Source organism: Macrosteles quadrilineatus, unplaced genomic scaffold, assembly GCF_028750875.1.
Source record: "Macrosteles quadrilineatus isolate MER2022 unplaced genomic scaffold, UCM_ALF_1.0 Scaffold_2__2_contigs__length_208266976, whole genome shotgun sequence".
NCBI lineage: Eukaryota > Metazoa > Arthropoda > Insecta > Hemiptera > Cicadellidae > Macrosteles > Macrosteles quadrilineatus.
In genome coordinates, this window is record NW_026542595.1 from 30,386,193 (window position 1) to 30,411,605 (window position 25,413).

The 25,413-nt window shown below is 36.0% G+C and overlaps 1 protein-coding gene across 2 annotated transcripts; it reads left to right on the forward strand.

The window, feature by feature from the left end:
* The first annotated feature begins 1,006 nt into the window (after positions 1-1,006).
* Positions 1,007-21,566, forward strand: LOC128986056 (lipid droplet-associated hydrolase-like). Of its 2 annotated transcripts, none has more exons than XM_054406151.1 (5): positions 1,007-1,268; positions 1,733-1,947; positions 11,646-11,962; positions 14,525-14,713; positions 18,127-21,566. In XM_054406151.1, the coding sequence occupies exons 2-5, from the start codon at positions 1,734-1,736 to the stop codon at positions 18,340-18,342; spliced, it is 936 nt and encodes a 311-aa protein (XP_054262126.1). In that variant the 5' UTR covers positions 1,007-1,268; position 1,733; the 3' UTR covers positions 18,343-21,566. The 2 variants fall into 2 exon arrangements, with proteins under 2 accessions (XP_054262126.1, XP_054262127.1); XM_054406152.1 differs by lacking the exon at positions 1,007-1,268 and adding an exon at positions 1,446-1,535.
* The last annotated feature ends 3,847 nt before the right edge of the window (positions 21,567-25,413 follow it).

Consider the following 25,413-nt stretch of genomic DNA (forward strand, 5'->3'; position numbering starts at 1 on the left):
GCCACTATTTGACCATCATAAGTTGTGAAACTTGAAATCGTTTCATACCAATGATTTAGAGAAATGGTGGCATAGCTTATAATTTTTCGTGAAAGTGTGGCGTAGCTTATAACTGATTATGAGCTATGCCACATTTTCAAGATTATAATCTATGGAACAAATTCACGATTATAAGCTATGGCATTATAAGGTATGAGACCTCACGCATTCTATTGTGCCTACAAGAACGAAGAATAATATAGCATAAAATAGGCTATGTAAAATTATGAATGACATTTCGTGATACTTATGTGGTTACACTGAAATAAAACACCTAAACAAAACAAACAGCTGTTGATTTATTGCTGTGCTGACTGCTGTTGTTGTTTGGTGGCTCCAGGCCGGTGGGGCACACGGGAGATTTCTCAGGTGCCGTTTGACGTCACTAACTGCTGACGTCACTAACTGCTGCGTCTGAAGAACAGACAATTTTATAATTTTTCTATAATTAAATTAAACTGTCATAACATAACCAAACTAACCAAACGTGCTGATAATGGAAAAATCGAATGAAGGTTTACTAATCTAAAAAATAGTTTTGTTCATAAAATAAAATTATAAATGCCTAAAATTCAATTTTATAATTTTTAATTATAAAATTCAATTTTATAATTTTTAATTATAAAATCAAACTGTCATAACCTAACCAAACGAACCAAACTTGCTGATATGAAAAAAATTGTTGACAAAAAGTTAGTGCTACCAGCGGGATTCGAACCCCGCACATTCAGATTATCAACCCGCCACGCTACCCACTACACCATTGAGGCCGATGGCTCATATTCGTATCGTTGCGGTATTGGTCTTCCCTCAAATTGACGTCAGCAGTTAGTGACGTCAAACGGTACCTGAGAAATCTTCCGTGTGCCGTTTCGGCTCCCGGCTGAAATTAAAAAAAAATCATACAAACAAACCTAACCCACAGAGAAGTCTTCAACCTTCAACCATGGCCTTGCTTAGGCTTGATCTTGATTTTGTCTGATTCTGATTTGTTTAAGGCAAGGGTTGAAGGGTTGTTTGTCAAGTAATTGTAATTGTTGTGCTGTTTTATTAATCTTATGTCGATTATTTACAGTTCAAGGTCTATGTAAACTTCCTTGATTTCAGTACTCTTACTCTGGAGTTATATAGTTGAAGTCTACAAATTAATTTCTTTCTCATTCATATTATGTTGTGAGTGGAATGATCACAGTTTTATACACAACCCATTTTTAGTATCAAATTTTCAGGTTAGATTTACAACTAGCTTTCTTATTTGATTATTTGATAACCTAATATTATTCTGAAATTGATTATTTGATATGTATATTTTAATGTAAACTAGGTTATAACTACAGTTATAAACTATGACACCATCACCCTACATAACCTTTAGTGTAGATGTGACTGTACAATTGAAAATACCTGACAGTTGTTAGTTGTACAATTTTGTAGGCCTAAGCTATAGACTATGATTTAGTCAGATATCAAAGTGTTGCTTTTATAAGTACAAGTAGGTAAGTTAGTAACTTAGACCTCATATTGAATTGATGTAAAATTAACTTTTTTAATTCTCACTAACATTTTGAAACCACAGGAAGTTAAATAATGTTTTAAACAGGCTTTTAACTTACATATCTGCTTCATAGGTGTTATACTATTAAGTCAAACTTATTGTAATTTTCTTTTTACGTTATAACTTGGTTCTTTTTAGAATGACATACCGTGAAGGATGGATTGATGTAAACCAAGTCCCAACCAGAGTTCAGACTTGGGGTGGATGGATTGAGGATTCGTTAGGGGAGAGTAGTGGTAGTGATATCATAATATTTATCCCAGGAAACCCTGGTATAACTTCATTTTATCACAACTTCCTCAGCTCTCTACATCAAGAGTTGGGAGTTCCTGTTTGGATAGCATGTCATACAGGTCAGTGCCAATGTTAGGCCTACTTAATAAACCCTGTTCGGTAAAATTTTACCAAGCATTACTAAGTTAGTCTTCCACAGAAGAGCTCGGCTGGAGTTGTAAGTTAAGTTATCCTCAACTTCACATCAAGGGGTTTCCCTTTTGTTGACTTGGGTCTTAGGCTAAAACACCGATAAAAATGAAAGTTTAAGTTAACTTAATGTCTGGTTTAAGAAGTAAACATTGCTTGGCAGACACAAGCAATATGTTTGTTGCTCATATACTTGTGTTGTATTTGTAAATTTTACTGTAAGGGAACCCTTACCATCATCCCATCATGTAAGATCTTACTAAAAGCACAGAAAACATACTACTAAACTTATAACCCGGAATGCTAACCGCATGGTAAAAAGCATTAAGTGTTTTGAGAGAGCTTTGCCTGTCAATTCATAGGCAGCGCCACCAGCGTTGCTATGCTGAGTGCATGGCAACGCTGGTGGCGCTGCCTACGAATTGACAGGCAAAGCTCTCTCAAAACACTTATGCTAATGCATTTTACCATGCGGTTGGCATTCTGGATTATAGTAGTATGTTTTCTGTGCTAAAAGTAACATCCAGGCCTATAAGCTAGCCTATAACTTAGGCCTAGCCTATTATAATTTTTTAAGTGTTTTTTTTTGTTGGAAGGCCTTAACCTCCTTATTTCTTCATCAATTTGAATCATAGTAAATGATTAAATATTTTATCTTTATCTTCACCAAAAAAATACCTAGATACAATTTATTCACATTTCAGAAGATTCTTAACCCTCCGAATGTTATTTGTCGATGCTTCGACACATAACACACTTTGTGTAGTTGTGTCGATGCATCGACTCACAAACACTGTTTACGGCGAAGGCTCTATGACTGACAAAATCGGATTGAACTGGATCGAGTTAGGTATCGTTTTATTTTGCACATTCTAAGCTTTCTCCCTAAGTCTGTCTCTAAGCGCTTTTTTTTTCTCGAGCCGATCATAATTGTAGCAGACAGATGACGTGCGTATTTTTAAACAGCTTGGTTAACCTCCCACCGATGACTGATGTGTTTTATTACGTTTATCATTGTTTTTGTGTTAAAAATCAAAAGTAGTGATATACGTGGTGCATTATAAGAAGATTTAAGTGATTTTCAAGGGCTGGTTGATGATCCTGAAGAAGTAGGTAGTGATATTGATGTAAATTATCAGCCAGATTCCTAGCTATGGTTAGGCTATGCATTCTTAGCTAAACGCTATGTACCGAAATCTGTTTTTTGCCCATAACTTATTTATTTGCAAATCTACTTCCTTATATTATTATATTTTTGGAATCCTCATAAAATTTAGAACAAAGTGGCTATTTTCAAATATTTATAGGTCTATAATTATACAATTTCATTGAGCGCAAACTTATTTTTTTTTTGAAAATTTTCCAAAATATTTTTTTTTACCTAAAAACATTTTTTGAAAAAAATGTTGCTTATGTTTTATGTATAATATTGAAGACCATGATTTTCCAAACAAAATGGTATATAGGACAGTATAATTAACATTGTTTTTAAGCTTCTCAGATCCGTTTTAATAAAACCTTGCAAATGCGCAAAAAATATGCAGACATTAAGGCCAAAACTAGGGACACTCGGAGGGTTAAAAAATCAATTTAGGCCCAGCCTAAGTTTATTTCATAATTTAATTTTAACTTAAAATATTGATATAACTTAATCTAAGTTATTTGATCAGCTAACTGATTTAGGCCTATTTATAAGGTGGATTAGACCAACCAAAACTTTGATTTAAGCGTATAAATACTTTCCCAAATCTTTTACAATAGAACCTCTTTAATCCGAACCCCTGTAATCCGAACGTCCACTAATTTCTGTACTCTATACACAGTACAGTAGTTTTTTATTGTATGTAGGCCTATACTGTATTTATTGATGTACGAACCATAATTATTTCAATTGTAATGTATAGTAGGCCTACCGTTTATTCCTTATGTTTACTACTGTATTAAATAAACACTGTGTTTTGCTTTATAAAGCATTTTTCACTTTTCCCTAGCTTTTGTTATGTAAAAACAACAATATGTTCTGTAATCCGAACTATTCAATAATCCGAACTACTCCCGGTCCCAATTAGTTCGGATTAAAGAGGTTCTACTGTACTGGTAGGGCTGTTCTTTGACTTGACATTATCTATGACGACCAGTTTACTTTGTCTCTCAATGGGACGTCCGCAAGAATAACACCAAATGCATCGAACAAAAATTCACCTTCAATCTCACCGATATCAAACGATATTATCTTTAGTACTCTCCACGCTAGAGGCCCAAGTTTTTAGAGGACCTTCGGATGGTAGTTGGAGGAAGCTGCAAATAAACTCACACTGGTAGGCATACCTCTAACATACAATAACTGTACGACACCTTCACAGACGCATTTAGCGAAGAATTCCTTAGACAAAAAAAACCCGAACAGGCGTACAACATCGTGCTGCAGCAACCAGAAGCAATTTTTTGTCAGCTCGTTACAAACTGCAAAGCTTTTCATCGGCCTTAGCCAGTTGTTATGAGGGCACAAATCACAACACACCTCTTCAACATCCAGGAGGAACAGGCTAGCCAAAGAACAGCTTGGATATGTAGGCCTAGTTGAGGAGCAGAAAGTCATTACATATGAGATAGTCCAATCAGTTCGAAATAAAATTCAAGCTTCATATTTCATTATAGGCTTTGAAGGAATTGGAAAAACCTTCAATAAGTAACCTTCAGTATGTTCGCTATGTAACCTCGTCTTTATAACGCTAACCCGTATTTTTCACAGACAGGACTAAATCTTTTGGCAACTTGCGTGTAAAGGAATAGCTTCACAGCGAAAACCTTCAAACTTCAGTACCTCATCTCAGGGTCTAACGTCTCATCGATGCACACTCACACCGAGAACGTGACACAGCTTCACAGACAATGAAAAGTCTAAACTTAAAACACATGAGCAAATGACGACCCTATTTCAACTAAATGGTTTCTTAATCCTACAAACTTTAATTTCAATATTTTATTAGAATCAGTATCCCAACTTATCCATCTCCATTACACAACATTTCCACTGTGACAAAAAATTCCTTATTTCAAACGTAAAGTTTCCAACGACAGGAATTAAACCCCCAATATCAACTAATTTTATTCAAGAGCCATATTGTGCAAAAACATTTACGACTTTACAACAATGAATGCTTAATATTATTGATACTGGTAAATAAAATATTTGTAAGAGCAGGCATGAAACATTTGTTCGGTAAAATATCAATTAAAACCTGAAAAATACTCGAAAATTGAATTTTTGTCATTTTGAGCCCGACCCGAAAATTACCCGGACTCGAAGTGATCTTTTCAGTACCCAAACCCGAACCCGCCCGAACTTAATATTTCACTACCCGCAGACCCCTAATGCTTAGCCTATGTTTTGTCCAATTTGTTACCTACAGATTAACAGATTAATCTTCAACCTAAAATATAGAGAGTCTTGTAGATCTGTCTTTCGTACAAATAATATGCTGACCTTCCCATCAATTTTCATTTTTGAATCTTTGACCTTCTTAAGAAAAAATTCGACAATGTTTCATATTAGAGGGTCATCTCACCACAGCTACAATCTCAGGAGGAACTTTAACCTACATATTCCACTATCTCGTACCACTTTCCATAAAAACCAATCATTCTCCATGTGTATCCGTCTTTTTAATTCTCTTCCTAACTCAATCAAGGGCGAACATGATTTAAAAAAATTTAAGCGTGGTCTGAGGGAATATCTAGTTGATAAGGAATTTTACAGTGTTTCTTCGTTTTTAAATTGTAAATAGTTTGTACCTTTTGAAGTTTGTATCTTATTTTAATGGGTCTGATTTTATTTGTTTAGTTTTAGTGACTTTTGCCCTGTACATTTATGTATTATTATGGCAATAAAAAATTCTGATTCTGATTCTGATTCTACAGTAAACGGTTTATCTCAGTTCTGATTTGATTCTTTGCTAAGGGACATAAAAAGCTCTGTTGTATCTCCATTACAATTTGTTTATACTCATTAAGCCCTTCACGTTTGTCACCTCATACACGATGCTAAAAAGAACTCTATTAGCGTATCATGTTGATCTGAAACCTAAACACTAAGCAGGGCCCAAGATTGGTTGTAGCCTATTTTGGGCAACTACACTATCATAGCAAAGCTGGCTGACTAAAAAGCACCGTTTCCAATTTCCATTACTCATTTTGACCCAACAAAGTTGGGAGCTAAGCTCAAGTTGATTTTGGCACACTTTTTCCATTCCAAGCAGTTTGCGCCAATATTATAAATACACTATACTACACAAAAAGAGAGGAGCGCACCCGCACCTACCAGCTCTCGCAGGAGATCTGGGAACAAAAGACATGGATACAATGGACATTAGACAAGGAGACTGATTCAGCAAGAGCAACCTTGGGTTACTTCCCAAACCGCCGAGGTTTGGAGAGGTGGATTATTACTTCACCCAATTTCTGACAGGACACAGATTTTTCCAGTCTATCACAGTATCACATGAGCAAAGCCAAGACATCTGATTGCATCTACTGCCTAGCACTCCTGAACACACTTTTTTCCGCTGCCCACGTTAGTAAAGGTCCCGCCTAGAGGCTCAACATAATGTTGGACTGCTAGCTGTCAGTGGAAGACACAGTCATGCCAATGATGACAGAAGGTGAGGACAATTAATTGTACCTGTGTGTTACATTTTGTCAAGGGTATTCTCTGTCCCAAGAAGCTTGACTTAACACTGACCAAGATGTAGTCTAGGTCATAGAAGAACTGAATGCCTGAAATGGTGCGAGTCCTAGGGCTTAAATTTCATGTTGGCCTGACTTGAAGAAATATGATATAACAAACGATCCCAGGTCTTTGTCCAACAGAGTAAAGAGGGATATTTAGCAATAAGTCTGATCCATTCAGAAGTCTCAAACCACATACTGACCACCTGTGTGTGTAATAGTATATTTCGTACCTAGGGCCGAAAATGAGGTTTTGCCGGCTCGAGATAGTTTTTAAGTTCGAGACAAACTCGAGAACTTAAAACAATGGAGAGCTGCAAAACCATTTCGGTCCGTGGTACAAACGCTATTTTTCACCACACTATACCCTTTTACCACTGTTCACCTCAATAATAATGCATACTGATAGTCAACACAACTACAACTTTAAGGTTATGAGAAGAAATAATTTGAGGAATCAGCAAAAATAATAAAAAATAGTTGCTAGGCAGCGGTGACAATAAAAGAATTCTATTGCAATGCTATGGATACTGATTGTGTATTTAATATGCATTCATGTTTTAAGAAAGTAAGCGGGCAGCTGATTTTGCAGGGGACATGACCCTAGGGATGTAAAAACCTGCTCGGTCCCCAAATGACATTGACAGCTAGCATGGCCAGCAAAACGTAACTTTCAGCCACCAATTAACGTATGTAAAACAGCTAAAATAATCATAGTGTGGTGAAAAAGCATTTTCTCTCCTCTCCTAAAAACAGGTTATCAAATCAAAATATCTTTGTTTGTCCATGAGCTTTGTACATGATTGGTACTTACATTGAATAGTGTCAATATATTATTGACAATTATGCCAAGGTATTGTTATTCGCTTAGCTTTAGCCGTGTGCTGGGATCTTTCCAGGGGTCTGAAGTTGGTTTTCGGCTTAGGAAAAAGGGTTAAATGGGCCTCAGATAGACATGGCTGTTACACAGGAACTGGCAAAATAAATCTGGCAAAAGATATTAACCAGTTTAAGAACCGCTCTTCAATGTCATTTAAGGCCTGTTCACACCGGCGTTGCCAGACGTCTGCAGACGTACTCGGTGTATTAATACGTCGCAAGTGCACTGTTCACACCGCAGCTACGTAGCCAGTGAGCCGGTGATTGTTCATTTATTTTATTATATTATTTTATATTAGTTTATATTTGTTAATTTATTCTTTATTTTTATTAGTGTTTCATGAATTTCAGTTGAGATTGCCACGGTTTAATTGCAGCTTTTATAGTACACTGAAAAGTCTGTTGATTAATGTGTTAATGTTGACAAAAATATTTCACTCTAATGTTAGGCCGTATATAGTAGACTATAATTTTTGCGCTATATTATAATATAAAAAAATATTACCAGAAAACATGCAATAATTTTGCTTATACATAAGGATTACATAATATAATAGTCTATGGTGTAAGTAAAGTCTAGAAATAATTCAATAATCTTTATATATAAATGCGAAATTCCGATCAACGCACAGGCCAAACCATAGCACCTAGAAGCATGAGATTTTGCATACATATTCCTCTCATAGCTTAGGCAGACAATAAGAAGCGATTTTACAAAATTCCCAATTGGCCCCGCCCCAAAGGAGGCCAAAGTTGGCATGGATTTTGTTTAGGAAGAATAATTAGTTTTGGGTTTTGTTTACATTTGTCTGCAATTTATTTAATCATCAGCTGTTATATTAGAGTTGTGTGTCAGTGAAGTTAACCTAATTCATTGGGATTTTTTAGTTTTATCCACTTCAAATATGTATGATTGTGATTAGTGTTGAAGAAAGTAGAATTGAGCTTAGTTTTTTATTGCATTTTAATTTGTATGATCTTATGATAGCCTACCTATAGTTCTGTTAATAGTTTTGTAGTTTTTTAAACCGTTTCATAGTATGGACACTGAGATTTTAAATGTTAATGACGAGTTCGTTCCACCTTGAGGAGTATGTTTTATCTATGGTTCCACTTAATGTTAATATCATTCACATCAGAGGAGATGGTGCGAGTTTATTTACATCACTCTCATTCATAATTCACCTTACACACACTAACTGTGCTCAAAGCAATTGTTGAACATGTTGTGAGGTTCATGATGGAATGGCCTCTGGTTCGTCGGTTGTGAGGAACTGGGACTACTTCTCAATCTTATCCCACAACAGTAACGGGAATAATTACCTTAATTTCAAATACTTCTATGAAATGTCTAAGCCATTTGCCTTTGGTGGGTTGTGTGAGCTGGTTGCGGCACAACTATTCATATTTGTTTATGAGGTTCCTTTATCGGAAGGGTGAATTATATGTCAAGTTGGGTGATGAACGTAATCCCATGAAAAGACTCAGATTTACACAATCCCTGTCTAGTCTAGCGGGTACTTCGATGTTTTAAAGCCACAAAAAGAGCCCGTTCCTCCCAATTAGCCTATCAGCCGATCCCGGAATCTCAACAAAATACATCAAGGCGTAAATGGCGTAGCAGTTGCACAGACAAACAAAGGAAAAAGCAGGTGAGGAACGCAAGCATAAAATATGAAGAAACTCATCATGAAAGACATTCGACAAAGATTCAATGGATGGTGAAAAATCTATGAGCAATGAGATACAACTGGAAAATAGACTATGAAGGAGATAGCTCGGTGGCGATAGATACCACGACGTTCAAATTTAAGTACTGCGAGGCCTTAAATGGAAAGAAGAAACACCGGGCATTTGCTGCAATGGTGGTAAATGCAAAGCTACTACCTTTATGCAGTCTGGTCATACTTACTTACTTACTTGGATACTTGAAGGCTTCGTCTCTGACCGGGATTCCGGATGGACTGCGTCAAATTTATTTTAAAAAGTAAACTGAGATGGCGGCGAGTTAAAAAAGTGGCACGTCATCTAATTCTTTAAATGTGTAAATAGGCCTATTTTGAAGTTTTTCCTTCACTGAGGTTTTAAACCCAGCCACATCCATACTTCTGACTTCTTCAGGCAGACTATTGTAGAGTTTAATTGCGGTCACTGGGAAGCTATTCAGGGATTTGGACAGTCTGCATTGAGGGGTGTCGAGGTTTCTAGCGTTCCTGGTGTTATGCTGATGTATATCTTGTCTTCTTCCATACTTAGAGATGTTCTGGCGTACGTGTATCAGACAATTGAGGACATATTGTCCATAAACAGTCAGTATGCCGAGACGTTGAAAGATAGGCCTATGAGTAAAATCTTTGCCTGTTATTTCAGTAGAGGTTATCACTCTCAACGCCTCCTTTTGGAGTATCAACAATCTACTGCATGCGGGAGCGTGACCCCAAATGAGTATACCATACAAGATATGGCTGTGGAACAGCGAGAAATAGACAGTAACAAGGTACTGCTCAGTGACCACATGACTTAGCTTTCTGAGGAGGAAGATCACTCGAGATAATTTGGTGCAAATCTGGGCTATATGGTGATCCCAGTTTAATTTCTGGTCAAGCCAGAAACCAAGCAACTTTACTGGTTGATTCTCTTCAGCAGCAATTTGTCTCCCAAGAGTGCAGATCAGGAGTTGGGTCTTGTCCTCGTTTAATTTTAACTTATTTGAAGCGAACCACTCCATTGTTGTCTCCAGCAATGTACTTGCTTCCCTCTTAACCCGTTCAATACATCTACCTTCCGTCACCAATGTTGTGTCATCAGCAAATAGTAATGCCAACTTAGGCATTGACTTCCAATTCTTCAGCGACATCTAGAGAATTCACAGCTGCTACACTAACTTCATCATTGTTCGCAACACTAGCATGAACATGGGCAACCACCCTGAGCATACACACTTTATGGACTGGGTGAGACATTATAATAGCTGCTTTAATATGACATGGTTTGGAGCAAAGCAGGTTGTAGCTGAATTGTACACAGAAGGTTGTTGGCACTTAAACACTAATCTATTTTTAATTTCAACCAATTTGAAAGTTTCCGTAGCGAAGCACGGGTATTTCCACTAGTGTTTCATAAATTTAAGCCCATTATATGAACCATAATAAACCATATTAAGAGAGACATTGTTTTTGATAAGGGGATTTGCAAGCATAAACAAAAAAATTTTGGGGACATTAAGTACACGTATGATGAAGTATTATTATATTGATCATATAAAGTTGTCTTAAGATTGTTATGTTATAGTCTAATTTTAATGTGATAGATTAATGCGATTTAATGATTTTTTAAGTCATAGTGAATTTTTATGTTATAGTCCAACATTACCACTTATAAATTAATTATGAGGTGGAGGGAGGGTGGCGGTGACAGCCCCGTGTGCTAATGCGCATGCGCATATTCGGCTATACGAGCTACGCGTAGCTAGCCGGCGTAGCGGCAGCGCCGTAGCTGCCATAGCTCACGTATTAATACGCCCTTGTGAACACTCTCTATGAATTACATTAAGAGCTATGTCAGCTACGTATTTCGAAAAAGTAATTATACGTCTGGCTACGCCGGTGTGAACAGTCCTTTAGGGGATGCTTGGGCTTCTCTGGCAGGATAGCGGAACAGCTTGGATTCCTCTAGCAGGAAAGCAGACTGCTCGGATTTCTCTAGCAGAAGAGCAGACTGCTAGGATTTCTCTAGCAGGCCAGCCAAATGCCCGGATTTCTATAGCAGGAAGGGGGCCAGCTCGGATTTCTCTAGTAAGAAAGCATTTGGATTTGGTTTTCTCTGCAACTCGTTATACAGGCTGCACTGTACTCATGTGTCTCCACTGCACTCTTGATTTCCCACTGTACAGCTGTCGGAGAAAATTTGTGGTGAGAGACCTCACAGTATTATTAATATATGCCTTTGGTTAAAATTTCCAAATATTTAGAAATAAAGGTACTGTAAATACATATCTTGATTGATTGTTTTTTTATCATAGGTCATGAAGTTCCACCAAAATCTTCTAAGTTGAAGTTCCCTCAAGACCCAAACTTGTATGATATGTCTGGCCAAGTCGCTCACAAGCTATCCTTTATAAAAAGTTTTGCTCCAGCTAACAGGAAATTGATCCTTATTGGACATTCTCTTGGAGCAAAGATAGTCTCAGAGCTGCTTAAAGATGAACAAGTAGCAAAGAATGTAAAGAAGTGCTTCTTGCTTATGCCTACGTTAGAAAGAATTGCTCAAACACCCAATGGAAAGTTCCTTAGTCGGCTTTTGGCCTACTTCATGTCTGTGATTCTATTCTTAGCTTGGGTAAGTAGATATGATTGACAAAAATTTCATAACTCTTTAAGAATCTGATGAATTTTGTTTTAATTCTAGTCATGCCTATTATTAGTTGTAGGGATGGTCAAGTCTCCTAATTACGGGAAATTTTTAATCTCGTTATACGAGACGAGATTTATTTTTGATTGAGATTTTTTCGAGACGAGAATAAAATTTTTTTTAAATAAAATAAAAAACGCCTGCAGAAAGTTAATGCAATACTCGCAATACAGGAGCGCTTTGTAGTTGCGTTTCCTTTTCGAAGGCGTTCTAATTTAATTAATTCTTTACATGTAAATATTACTTTAATTATTTTATCATTTGAGAAGTTTTGTAAACAAACAAAGCCAAAACAAGTAACTATTTTATACAAATTAATATTGCTTTTATTTTATGATTTATTTTATTTTAGGATAAGTTTAACTCTATCCTAACTGATATCACCAATAAGTTAGGTGTAATAAATATAAATTTTTTATGGTGATGTTTTGTTAATAAAAGATTTTAAATATTTGTCCTATTATTATTATTTTTGTATCCAAACAGTCATCTTAGAGAATCAGGTAATAATGTCGAACGTACATTTCCCGTTGTGTATGAAAAGGGAAATCCCGTCTCGATCTCGTCTCAAAATTTTATGAGAACTAAAAATCTTGTCTCGTGTTGAACTAAAAGTCCAATCTCGTCCATCCCTAATTAGTTGATACATTGCTTGATTTATAACTGTTTTTCTTTGTCACAGCTAATTTTAGAGAACGTCTGGGCGTAGAAACTTGGTAGGGTTGTCTAAAGAAAGGTCTTGGTCTGTAGATGAGCCATCAAAAGAGAAACGAGGTAAATTTACTTGGTCTTTAAAGTTCCCTCCCCAGATTTGTTTACGACCATATGGATAGTTTTAGACTACTTTTTAATGAAACAGCTGATAAGATTTAATAAGAATTTACTGAATATGTCAAAATAATATGTTTACATAGTTGGAAACGGAAACGTAATAATTTGCATTATTACGATATTTTTTTATTGTGTAGGTTACTAAGCTGTTGTGCAGTTATACAGTTTTTATTTAATTTACCCCGTTAGGACTTATTTCTCTATCTAGACCAATAACAAAGAGTTTAACAAGGCTTGATGATGAATACTCCCAACGAGAAAGACAAGAAAATGTTTTAAGGTAATTTAGGCTAATCATGCGATTTTGACAAACTTTTGGACTCTTCAGCTAAGTTAGGCGGTCCTAGGCACTCTTTTCCTCTGGCACTATTGGGGCAAACGCCATTTTGACCCAAAATTTGTTTTAAGGTTGTCAAACACATTAACGGGATGGACAAAATACTAGTTTGTTTTTTTTTACTTTATGTTCATTTCAGTAGGTTATGTGGGTATTTTAACATAAGTGTTACACTGAAAATAACAGCTAACCGAATTGAACCCAACCTAACCTGAAATATTCTAACATAACCAAACTTCTATTACGTTGGCAAGTTCCTTTGATGTCTTAAAAACCATGTAGATGGTTTCGTTCTTTATGCAATTTCGTGACTGCATTAAGTCCTTTGAAACTAGGTTGGATTAGGTAAAACCAATCTCCCAAATCTAAACTAACTTCAAAACCCTTAATTTAACCCAAATTCGCATATTGATCAATCTATTTTACTCACATTCGTAAATATGGCAAACGGGAATCTCAGGATGAAAACCACATTTCCCCCAAAAGTGCCTAGAATCATTGCCTAATTTAGCTAAAGAATACAGAATGTTGTAAACATTAGCTTAAGTTTGTTATCAGCTAGGCTCTGATTAAACCATGTCCAAACAAACTTGTGGTATTTGTAATCTGATTGTTAAATACCAAGCTATTTGCTGCACTGGTCCCTGCAAAAGTGGCATCATTCCCGATGCTTGAATGAGGCCAGAAAATAAATTCAAGAAGCTTACCATGCATGAAATTGCATCCTGGTTGTATTATAAATGCAAATATGACGTTGAAACTACTAAAACTTAATGATATTGAGGATATAGAAACCAAAATACTTGGTCTCTCTAGAAAAATGAAAACTTAGACCATGAAACATCTTTAAGCCTGGCCTCAGAGGTCGGGAATGCACTACTAAACGAAAATAAATTATTAAAAAAAGAACTACATCAGGGAAAAAGACTAAAAAAACTGAGTGCTACGTAGAGCTGGAAGACAAAATTTAAGCTTCAGAAGAAGTTATAGCAGAACTTAAAGATGAGAATATCAACAATTATTAAATCTTATCAGCTGTTTCATTAAAAAGTAGTCTAAAATTATCCATATGGTCGTAAACAAATCTGGGGAGGGAACTTTAAAGACCTTTGGGGCAGAACCCCAAGTAAATTTAAATTGTTTTTTTTTTTATGGCTCATCTATAGACCAAGACCTTTCTTTAGATACCCCTACCAAGTTTCTACGCCCAGCCGCTCTCTAAAATTAGCTGTGACAAAGAAAAACTGTTTCAAATTAATATATAGATTTATTTTTCTGTATTATAGCCCGGTGGGAGCTACAATTTTTACATATTTTCACAGGTATTTTCTCATTTCTCACACAAGTGCAGAGTGTTCCTTATTAGTGGATGGTTTTACCTGACTCGTCAACACAATGTAGACAGCCATTGTATGGATGCTGTTTGTATTCTGACTCTACCCTCTGTTCTGCGACGTGTCTTCAATCTGGCCTTAGACGAAATGGAGAAGATTTTGGAATTGGATATTGAGGTAAAAACACATAATTGTTAAGTTTATTTTATCACCACCTAGAGGCTAAATCAGTGAAATGAGTGTGTGCTATGTTGAATAACCCACATCACCGGGCCAACAATTATAGAATGGTAGGCCAGTTGCGCCTGAAGGCCGGACGAGGCGTGTGGGTGCGTTCCGCATGTGTTTGCTAAAAATATCATGTCCAGAGCTAAACAAAACCAGGTGGACTTTATTGCTATATTTAAAGAATCGTCGTGTTTTTGGTTGACAACATCAAAAGATTACGATGACCTCAAAAGGGAACGGCTTACAAAAAATTACTAGAAAAATTGTTTTGATAATTGATAATTTTTGATAATATTTTGTTTTGATAATTGACTGCCTCAGATCATTCAATAATTTTACATATGAATAAACTTGCCTTTTCTGTAACCAATCTTAAGTCCATAACTTTCATCTCTCTTTATTTTCACTACAGTTTATAGCTAACAACAAACCAACAACAGCAAGAGTTTTCATCATCCGTTGATGCCATGTTGCACAAACAAACAGAAGCACCTCAATGCTTGCCTTCGTATATTCCGGAGCATGTGGAGACCCCCCTATTTCTTGGTTTGCCTTAAGGCCGGCCTTCTAATATACCGAAGCGTGTGGAGTCTGCTTATGAGCTGATCTCATTACTATTCTAACTGCCTTTTTCTGAAGTAACAAAACATCACTTATATTACTACTGTTTCGCCATAGAATCAGTCTATAGCTTAACACTGACTGAAATAATGCAAAATAGGGTACACGGATATAATAACGGTTTTTAACCTATTCACTTAATAAATAACTCTTGACAGTTTTGAAAAGACAAAATCTATATGAGCTGACCAAGAAAGGCTGCTGTCAGTCGACACACAGAGGATTTTTATTGGCCTGTCCTCTTTACAATTTATATCTGAGCTTAAATCTTTGTTTTTTGTATGGCAAACTAGGTATCCATAGAGTATCTTTTATCCACATTAAGAAGTAGATTTAAAACCCAAACCAATCACCAGCTTGTAATTGTCTCATTCTCTGTTCTACAGCTAAGTTTAATCGATTATAATCTGTGTGGACAGTTAAGAATGTTGTATCATCTGCAAACATTGTGGTTTGGGAACTCTCAATACTAAGTGGCAAATCATTGACAGAAATCAAATGAGAAGCGGGCCAAGGACTGAGCCTTTTGGATCCCCGGTTTTAACTTCAATGCATCTGGAATGCACACCCTTTGCAAGGGCGGTCCTAGACATATATTTTTGGGGGGGGGGCCTGGGGGGTATTTCATACCCCAGCAAAGGGGAAAAATTTGGAAATAACGTGCTAAAACGAGTGGTTTTGAAGCTATTTTGAGGGCCTAGTTTAATGTGTTCAAGCTTCCCAGTTTATTTAAAGGTCAAAGAACTAAACCTGTATAATGTCATGTTTTTGCATTCTTGAGACTTGGGGTTTTAATATCAAAGGAATACCGCAACATTACAACACATTCAAGCATTATTGATTTACGAAAACACCCTTTCAACTCATGGTGGATGTATTTTCCTTCCACCATGCTTTCAACTGGTGCCAATGTGCATGCTAAACGGAAAATGTCCAAAATCAGACCAAGATTTCGAACCAGAGAACTCATTTTATCTAAGAAGTGTTTAAGAACTTGGACCCAAAACGACTGCATTATACCTGCCCAGTAAGCAACAGTTAACCTACACAAAGTACACTACCCAACTAACGTTGCCGTCGGCGTCCCGTCACTGCTACCGCCTGGAGAATTGGTTCTCAGTGTTCTCATTTTTTCTACGCCAGTGCCAGTGACATTTTACAAGGGGTCAACGTGAGAATAAAGTTTTTGTGCAACGATTTCGTGGTTGTGCTGGGAATTAAATCTGTCCCTTCCACATCTATGTCTGAGACACTACCATTTTGTTGTTGTTTTATAGCTAGCAACATGTCAATTGGGTTGTGGTATTCTTAAATATGATATCAGGTGCTCTAAATATGAATACTATTTAATATTGAAAGTTTTGAAATTTGCTACGGTAATCATTGAATTACATTACTGTAATTACAAATTCCTAACGCTCAACTCAGATAAATTAATATTCAACTACCTTTCAAGCTTTGACTATTGATACAACTTCTTTTCTTTATCCAATACCCAAACCTAATTCAAGTTTTCAATCACCTAGGTTCAAATGAATGATAACATTAAATGCCGAAAAATTAAATAAGAAGAAGAATGCGGCCGAACGTCGAATGTCAGCATCGGACACTGCCGTTGCTGTATATGGCTGAAGGTGTCCGTCGTCTGCCGATCTTCCCTACTTTTCATAACGTACAAAAAAAAAACAGTCAGACTCGAACGTTGAGTTTTAGGTTAGAGTTTGTAATTAGTCATTTCATTCGCCACAAGTGTAAAGACTTCAATGAATTTCAATTTGACAGAACGATTTGCAATACAAATTATTAAAGTTCCCCTGGTATAATAGTTTATATATATAAAAAATATTTTGGGGGGGTCATGACCCCCCTGACCCCCCCCCCCTGGGACGCCCTTGACCCTTTGCATCAACAAACTGTGATCAACCACTTAAATAAGAATAAGAAATTAATTGGGGAGGACAACAATGGATGCCATAGTGCTCCAATTTAGCCAGCAAGAAAGTATTCTATCAACACCATCAAAAGCATTTGCTTAGATCACACACAGTCACCTGAGCTTAACTTCTTCCCTCAAAAGCTTCCAAAACTCTCGAAACAAAGCAATCAATGGCATCCGTAATTGACCTTCCACTCAGAAACCAAACTGACATGCAGAAAAAGGTTGAATCTATCAAAGTGTGCTCATACCTAGTGCTTTACAACCTGTTCAATTAATTTACCTACAATAGGCACCAATGACACTGGATAGTTATTGAAATCCCTTTTGCCACCTTTTTTGTGAATAGGAACTACTCGTTCCAATGGTTTACAGTTTGCCTTCATACTTTTTATAGTGGATATAGTAGGACGTTTATCTTATCTTATCTTACTAATTATAATATTATAAATCTGAAAGTTTGTGTGTGTGTGTGTGTGTGTGTGTGTTGCTCAAATCACGCATAAATTACTGGATGGATTGGGCTGAAATTTGGCATGATGATAGTTCACATTCCCGATTAACATTTAGGCATATTCTTATTTCAAAAATCCAATACATGGTCTTCGTGGCAGCTGGGAGTTTGTTGAAGAAACGGATGGCGCTTCTGGGTTATGAGTCTCGATTTATTCTGAGGCATATGCAAGCAACGTACATCAAGTTGATTGCGGCCTGTTGTATTATAGTTGTGTAAACTGTGTTATTTATTCAGTAAAGTTTTACTTATGTAAATTTTATTTAATTACAGAACTGTATTTGATTTCAGGTTCTCAATTCCAATTGGCGCAAAATGCATGTTTACTTTGCCCGGAAAGATGGATGGGCACCACTTTCGTACATGGACTCTTTAAAACAAGCATTCCCAGATATTAATGCCAAAGTTTTAGGGGAGCAGTTTCGCCATGTGTTTGTTTTGGACAATCCAGAAGAGATGGCAGACTTGTTGGCATCACAGATGAAAACGGACATAAAGTCTTCTTAGGTTATGTATTTACATGCAGGTTTGTTGGTCAAGAGAGAGGAATATTAAATATAACTCCATAAGGTGTTTTGTCTCAAAATAGATGGCATAAGGTGTTGTCTTTCTTTTAGGTCAGAAAGTTCTTCTATTAGATTAATAATATAATTGATTTTAAGATCAGAAGTTTCTAACCGATAACTAAGGGGGATACAGGGAATATATTTAAGACACAAAATTTGGGTAGTTGTGAGGTTGTAGTTTCGTCTGCACAATGTAGCCATCCTGTAATGACATTCTCCTCTCCCCTCTCTCTCTTTGTCATATATTACTGCTCTGCTCTGTTGTGCATCACGGCATAACTTAACAGTCAACAATTGAAAGACAACTAGGGCTTTTGCCTCGTCATGAAATGTTGAATCTTCCTTCTTTGTCAGTGTTACATCCAAAGTGCAATTAAATTTCTTACTAATAGCTCAACTGAATCGTCACATTCCAGAAAAAACCTTTGTACATACACATGTATTAGTCAGATAGCAAAGATAAACCATTCCAATCTATTTCTGTACTTCAAATCTTATTTTAAATTTATTATAGTTTTTAACTTTAGATTTATTTGGTCCTTTGATGACTAATTGTTGGATAGCTAATTTGCAAACTCTGAGCTTAGTACGTTTTACTGAAGCCATGAATGGTAGATGTTTGTTTTTTATCAAAGAGTGATTTTATCCTCTTAAGCTCATGACACACTTTGTGAAATTGTAATTTGATTATTTAACCAAATACATAAGCAAGTCATTTGAAATGCTGCGGTTCGTCCAGCTTGAAATAAATTGTTTAGCTTTCCTCCTAATTATAAAATACTACAGCAAACAAATATGAAAAAAATAAAAGGTAAATTTTTTTATATAATTTTTTTATCATAGACAACTAGGAAACAGCTCCTACCACAAATATTACAACATAATGCCACACATATTAATATATATATATATTAATATACAGGGTGTCTAGTAGTCGGGAAAATCGGGAAAGTCGGGAATTAGTATTGAATTTCAAAATGGTCTTGAAAAGTCGGGATTTAGTCTTAAATTTGATTTCAAAGTCGGGAATTTTCATGATTTTGCCGCGATCGTCGTCTTGCGTTTACGTAACCGCAAAAGCCAATGATTATGTCTACACGGCCTCGGGAAATGTTCACGATTTTGCCGCGATAGTGGACGACGACGATGACGTTTCCGAAACCACGAGACACGACGATGACGTTTCTGTGACAGCGGGAGACTACGATGACGTTTCCGTGACCGCGGGAGACGACGATGACGTTTCCGTGACCGCGGGAGACGACAATGATGCCTACACGGCAGCGGGAAAGGTTCATGATTTTGCCGTGATCGCGGACGACGACGATAACGTTTCCGTGACCGCGGGAGATGACGGTGATGTCTAAACAGCCGTGGGAAATGTTCATGATTTTGCCGCGATCGCGGACGACGACGATGGCGTTTCCGTGACTGCGGGAGACGACGATGACGTTTCCGTGACCGCGGGAGACGACGATGATGTCTACACGGCCGCGGGAAATGTCCTTGATTTTGCCGCGATCGCGGACGATGACGATTACGTTTCCGTGACCGCGGGAGATTACAACGACGTTTCCGTGACCGCGGGAGACGACGATGATTTCTGCTCGGCCGCGGGAAATGTTCATGATTTTGCCGCGATTGAGGGAGATGACGATGACGTTTCCGTGACCGCAGGAGACGATGATGACGTTTCCGTGACCACGGGAGACGACGATGATATCTGCTCGGCCACAAGAAATGTTCATGATTTTGTCGCGATCGCGGACGACGACGATGACGTTTCCGTGACCGCAGGAGATGACGATGACGTTTCCGTGACCGCGGGAGATGACGATGATGTCTACACGGCCGCGGGAAATGTTCATGATTCTGCCGCGATTGCGGACGATGACGATGACGTATCTGAGTCCTCGGGAGACGACGATGATGTCATTGATGTCTACAAGGCCGCGGGAAATGTTCATGATTTTGCCGTTATCGCGGACGACGACGATCACGTTTCTGTAACCGCTGCAGTCAATGATGATATTAATGATGATGATGTGTACGGTACGTGGAAGATTTCATGATAGAATAAACCAAATTTGCTAGTTAGATTTTTTTATTGCTGTATTATTTCTTTACTTGAAAACACCACATTATCATAATACTACTTTATGAGGTTGGTGTAGTATTATTCAGAAAATTTGGTTAAGCTATAAAAATTGGTATTGGTATCAAGAATCGAGAATCGATACATTTTGGTATCAACACCCACTAATTGTTGAAAAAACTAGTCTTGAAAAATCTGGAATTAGTCTTGAAAAGTCTGGAATTAGTCTTGAATTTTATAATGGAAATAAACTAGACACCCTGAATATAGTTTTAGTTTATATTCTTTATGTTAACTGTGATCATATTATTTGTAAGGTGATTTAATACTTTTATTGGTTGGGTATTTGTGTTAATTTATAAACATTTTATACGGATTCATGTAATACAGCATGTTTTACATTATATAATTTTATCATATTCTCAACTAATTCACACTCAATGATTATTGTAAAGACAACCATTATAAATTATTATGAACTTGTAACTTATTGTATTGACGTGAACAAAAAACTTACTGTACTCAAAGAAATGTTTTTTAATGATATGTGAGTCAGCAGGGGCGGCTCCAGAGGCCAGGGCAAATAAATAAGGACATTTAATTACATGTAATAAAGGGAAAGCATTAAAACTCATTATTTTGCAATTAATTTTTTAAATTCCCCCCTCTTTGCAGGGAAGCCCCTCAAACCTCTTATCAAACTCCTTATTGATCCTTGTCAGGCATAGCCAAAAATTATTCCTAGAGCCGCCCCTGTGAGTGAGCTTGTTTATGATAAGAGGGATAGTTCTCCTCTGTTAAGGATCTATACTAGTTTCTGGATATGGAAGAGGCAACTACAGCTTAAAGGATGGTTTTGAATTCGTAATTTTACAGCAAATAGCCAATGATGACTTAACATTGAAGTGTTTTATATATTTTAAAAAAAAGAAACTAATAAACAAGTTTTGAAATTTAAAAAAGTTTACGTGTTTGTATGATTTGTCATGTTGTTTATATACTTTTATGTTATCAAATTGTAAATCCTCTAAAAACATTCCAATTAAAGTTTCTATTGAGTTTTGTTATAATGTGTTATCAATTTGTAAGGATCCTACTTCAAGTTAGTCTATGCAGTGCTCGATTTGTAAAAAAATGAGGTGCTGGAACTGTAACCCATATGTGATTAATACCTATTTATGTTAGTATATTTATCTTTCCAAAAGAGAGGTACTGGAATGCGCTTCCGCCCCAAATTGAGCACTGAATCTATGTAATGATACCTATTGTAGCTGACGACTTAATAGCTATAGGTACATAGCCAGTTTTCCACTTGACTTTTTAACTACTAGGCTACTGGCAAATTTTTACCAACCAGGAAATTATCGTCTCTTCCCTGGTCAGCATTGATTTTACTCCTTTACCATTTATGTATGGACACAGTTTTGTTGCAACACACAGTAGTTAGTAGTCCGTGGTAATACGTATCAAATCCACACAATTTCCTCCTGCTCAGTCATAGTTAGCTTCCAAGGACATTGGCCAAGTAATAGGCCTACTACTATTATATTATATATATTATATATGCTATTATATGTTATAGCATACTAATAAAAAACTAGTGTACATGTTGCTCGAATTCGAGCAATTGCAAAGTATTACAGGAGTTATTTTAAAACGAATAACTGTCATATTTACCATTAATTTAAAAGAGTCAACTCAAGATTACCGGTGTGTAGCTCAGACCATTTTTATCTTCGTTATTGATAAACCTAAAGCATTCCTGCCGGTTTTCTCCTTCTCAAAATGCCTCGCTGTACAGGCAACACAGGTCATTGATAGAGGGCCAATTGAGAACGAAAAGTCGTTTTGGGGTAGTGTTAGGGCGCATTTGTAACCTAATAGTTGAGATTGTCCAGGGTCAGGTGCTGACTGTGATGAGTTAAGCCTATTACGCGCCACGGTTCTGTAGCTGCGGTCGTTATCACGATTACGCCTCCTGTCTATGTTTCGTTGTCGTCACGTCGGAGGCATTTAAAAGAAAAAAAAACAACAAATAAACAAATTATAGCTACACAAAACAACGATAAATGCATAAATTCAAGTTACAATCATACTAACACGATCCTTCATAGCGACACAAAACAACGATAAATACACAACTTTAAGATACAACCATACTAACACGATCCGTCTTGGGGGTTATGTTTACATAAACTCAAATAGTAAATAAATGTACTCAATGCGTTTCATTTGAATTGAAAAATAACAGCAATTAAATTATACAGCTGATCAAAATGTAAACAATTATGTTCTCCATAAGGATTACATGGGAACTTTTAAAGCCACTGGGGCAGAGCCCAAGGGACTTTTTCAAAAATGTAAGGTTAGTTTGCAAATCTACGCGACACGCTCTTTCCAATGAGACATCAATGGATAAAATCTGTTAAGAAATGGCGGAGGAGTTCAACCGACAAAGTTTCATGTAGCGTATTAATTATATAGATAATCTCACTTAAGCAAAATTCTATTTACCTGATTGGATTTTTACTAAAATATTCCCTTAAAATTGTCAGCTTTGTTTTATTTTTAACCGACTTCCCCACTACCAACAAAAAAGGAGGAGGTTCTCAATTTGTCTGTGGCGATGTTTTTTTTTTTCTATGTATGTTCACCAATTTCTCTGTGATTCTTTTACCGATCAGTGTGGTTCCACCACCAAAATAACCAGGAGAGTTTCTATTTGGTACCTTATATATTATGTTTAAGTATAATATTAGTTTCGGTGAAAAATTCTGAAAACCTTAAATATTCAACATTTATTTTGTTTACATTTGTGCAGATTGTTTACATTTGTGCAGAGAAGGCAATAGATAATAATAACATTCCTACAGCTGTTAGTTGAAACCATTTAAATGAAGCTACAGACAATTCTTCATGAAACAGTTGCTTCATATTGATCAATAAACTATTTCTTGCCATGGAGCCTAAATTAATTACATTGAGAAAAATGCTTTTTGTTTTGGTTACTGATGTATTAAGTCTGTTCTTCTAGTCATATGATTTATTTGTGTTTAAATATCTTTTGTTGACAGATGATTTTTGTAAACATGTTTTGTAAACATTGGTTTAGTTTTGAAATAGAGTTTGTTGAAACAAGATGTGTGTTTAATATTCTTGGATTAGAAATAGAACGGTTACTATAGAAAATGTATTTTAACGTTTGACCTGATTTGTGTATACAGTAATTCTGTTTTTAGTATTGAATATTCTGACTTACAAAAACATATATGTTTCAGTGAATAGCTGTATGATATCGACAAATAAAGGTGTATTGTGAAAACCAAAGCATTTGTAAAACAGGTCTAAATATAAATTAAATGCAATTATTCCTTACACGACCTAAGAAGTGTGACAGTGCATAATCGTCAATTGTCTTAAAAGTGTTAAATATTTTAATTACTAAACATGCATTTGCAGATGTGGAATGTTTATTAATATTCTCTACCCAGTTACTATTATCATATCAGTACTATTATGCCTGCTTCGGAAAGTCCTAGGGGAAGATGATTTGCAATTTCGACTAGGCTATATCTTGATCAAACCCCCTACATGACTTACACCACTTTTAGCTGAACCAATCTTTCATATAATATTTTCCAAAGGTACTATACGTGTTAACGACCAATTTTCCACTTTTGAGAGATTGTTTAGTGCTGGTAGCTGAGGAATAACTTTCATATTGTTCCAAAAGGCTTGAGACGTTACTGTATTTCTTTTTATAATGTAGAAGTACACCGATTGCAGGAAACGATGATGTCTGACATTTCAATGTATCTAGAAAAGACAATTAGTTTTTCATCAGGCCTAATGTAATGGACAACTCTTTCTTTCTTAAGGAATATCTAAAAATGTTTATTTTCATTGCAGGAAACGATGATGTCTGACATTTCAATGTATCTAGAAAAGACAATTAGTTTTTCATCAGGCCTAATGTAATGGACAACTCTTTCTTTCTTAAGGAATATCTAAAAATGTTTATTTTCATAACCAATGATTATGTAACCTCAACAGGTGACTCAAGCAGTTTTAAAATAATTATTGTTCTGTGGAACTTTTGATTGTTTCAAACAGTTTTGCTTATCAAAAAACCTCAAGTGATTGATATATAAAAAATTATACAGTCACTAAAAATCATGAAATAATTTCTTTTTGTAAAAAAATACAACCGACTTCAAACGCTCTAAAAAGAATGAAATAATTTCAATAAAGTAAACTTTTGTATTATGCAAGCTCACGTATTTCAAGTCGGCGCGGCTCAAACTGCAAATATGATTGAAATTAAATATTGTGTGTGTATTTTGAAAATCAATAAATTGTAGCTGGATAACATAAATATATAAAAAACATACTGAACTGTTTTGTTTTATATTAAAGGAAATATTTTCTTGTATTTTATGTTTACTTCAGAATAAATGCATTATGAAAATAACACACACAAATGTTCTATATGAATAGGAAAATAATTTAGTTTGATATTATGATAGGGAAAAGAAGCTAGTTTAGTATTAAAACGTTACTTTTCAAAGTTAGAAACATTTAAATGCATTATAATCTTTTTAAAGATACTCGTTAATACCACTATAATGCCGATCTCTGATTACGGTAATAAAATAACACTTAACGCATAACTATGAAAAACACATGCAGATTAACACCTTTAGTTATAGATAGTCACCTGCAATATGGACACCCTCTTTCAATTTTGTATCAAAAATCATCATAGAGCCGTGCCGACTTAAAATATGTGAGCTTGCCTAATACAAAAGTTTACTTTATTGAAATTATTTCATTCTTTTTAGAGCGTTTGAAGTCGGTTGTATTTTTTTACAAAAAGAAATTATTAGTATTGAATATTCTGACTTACAAAAACATATA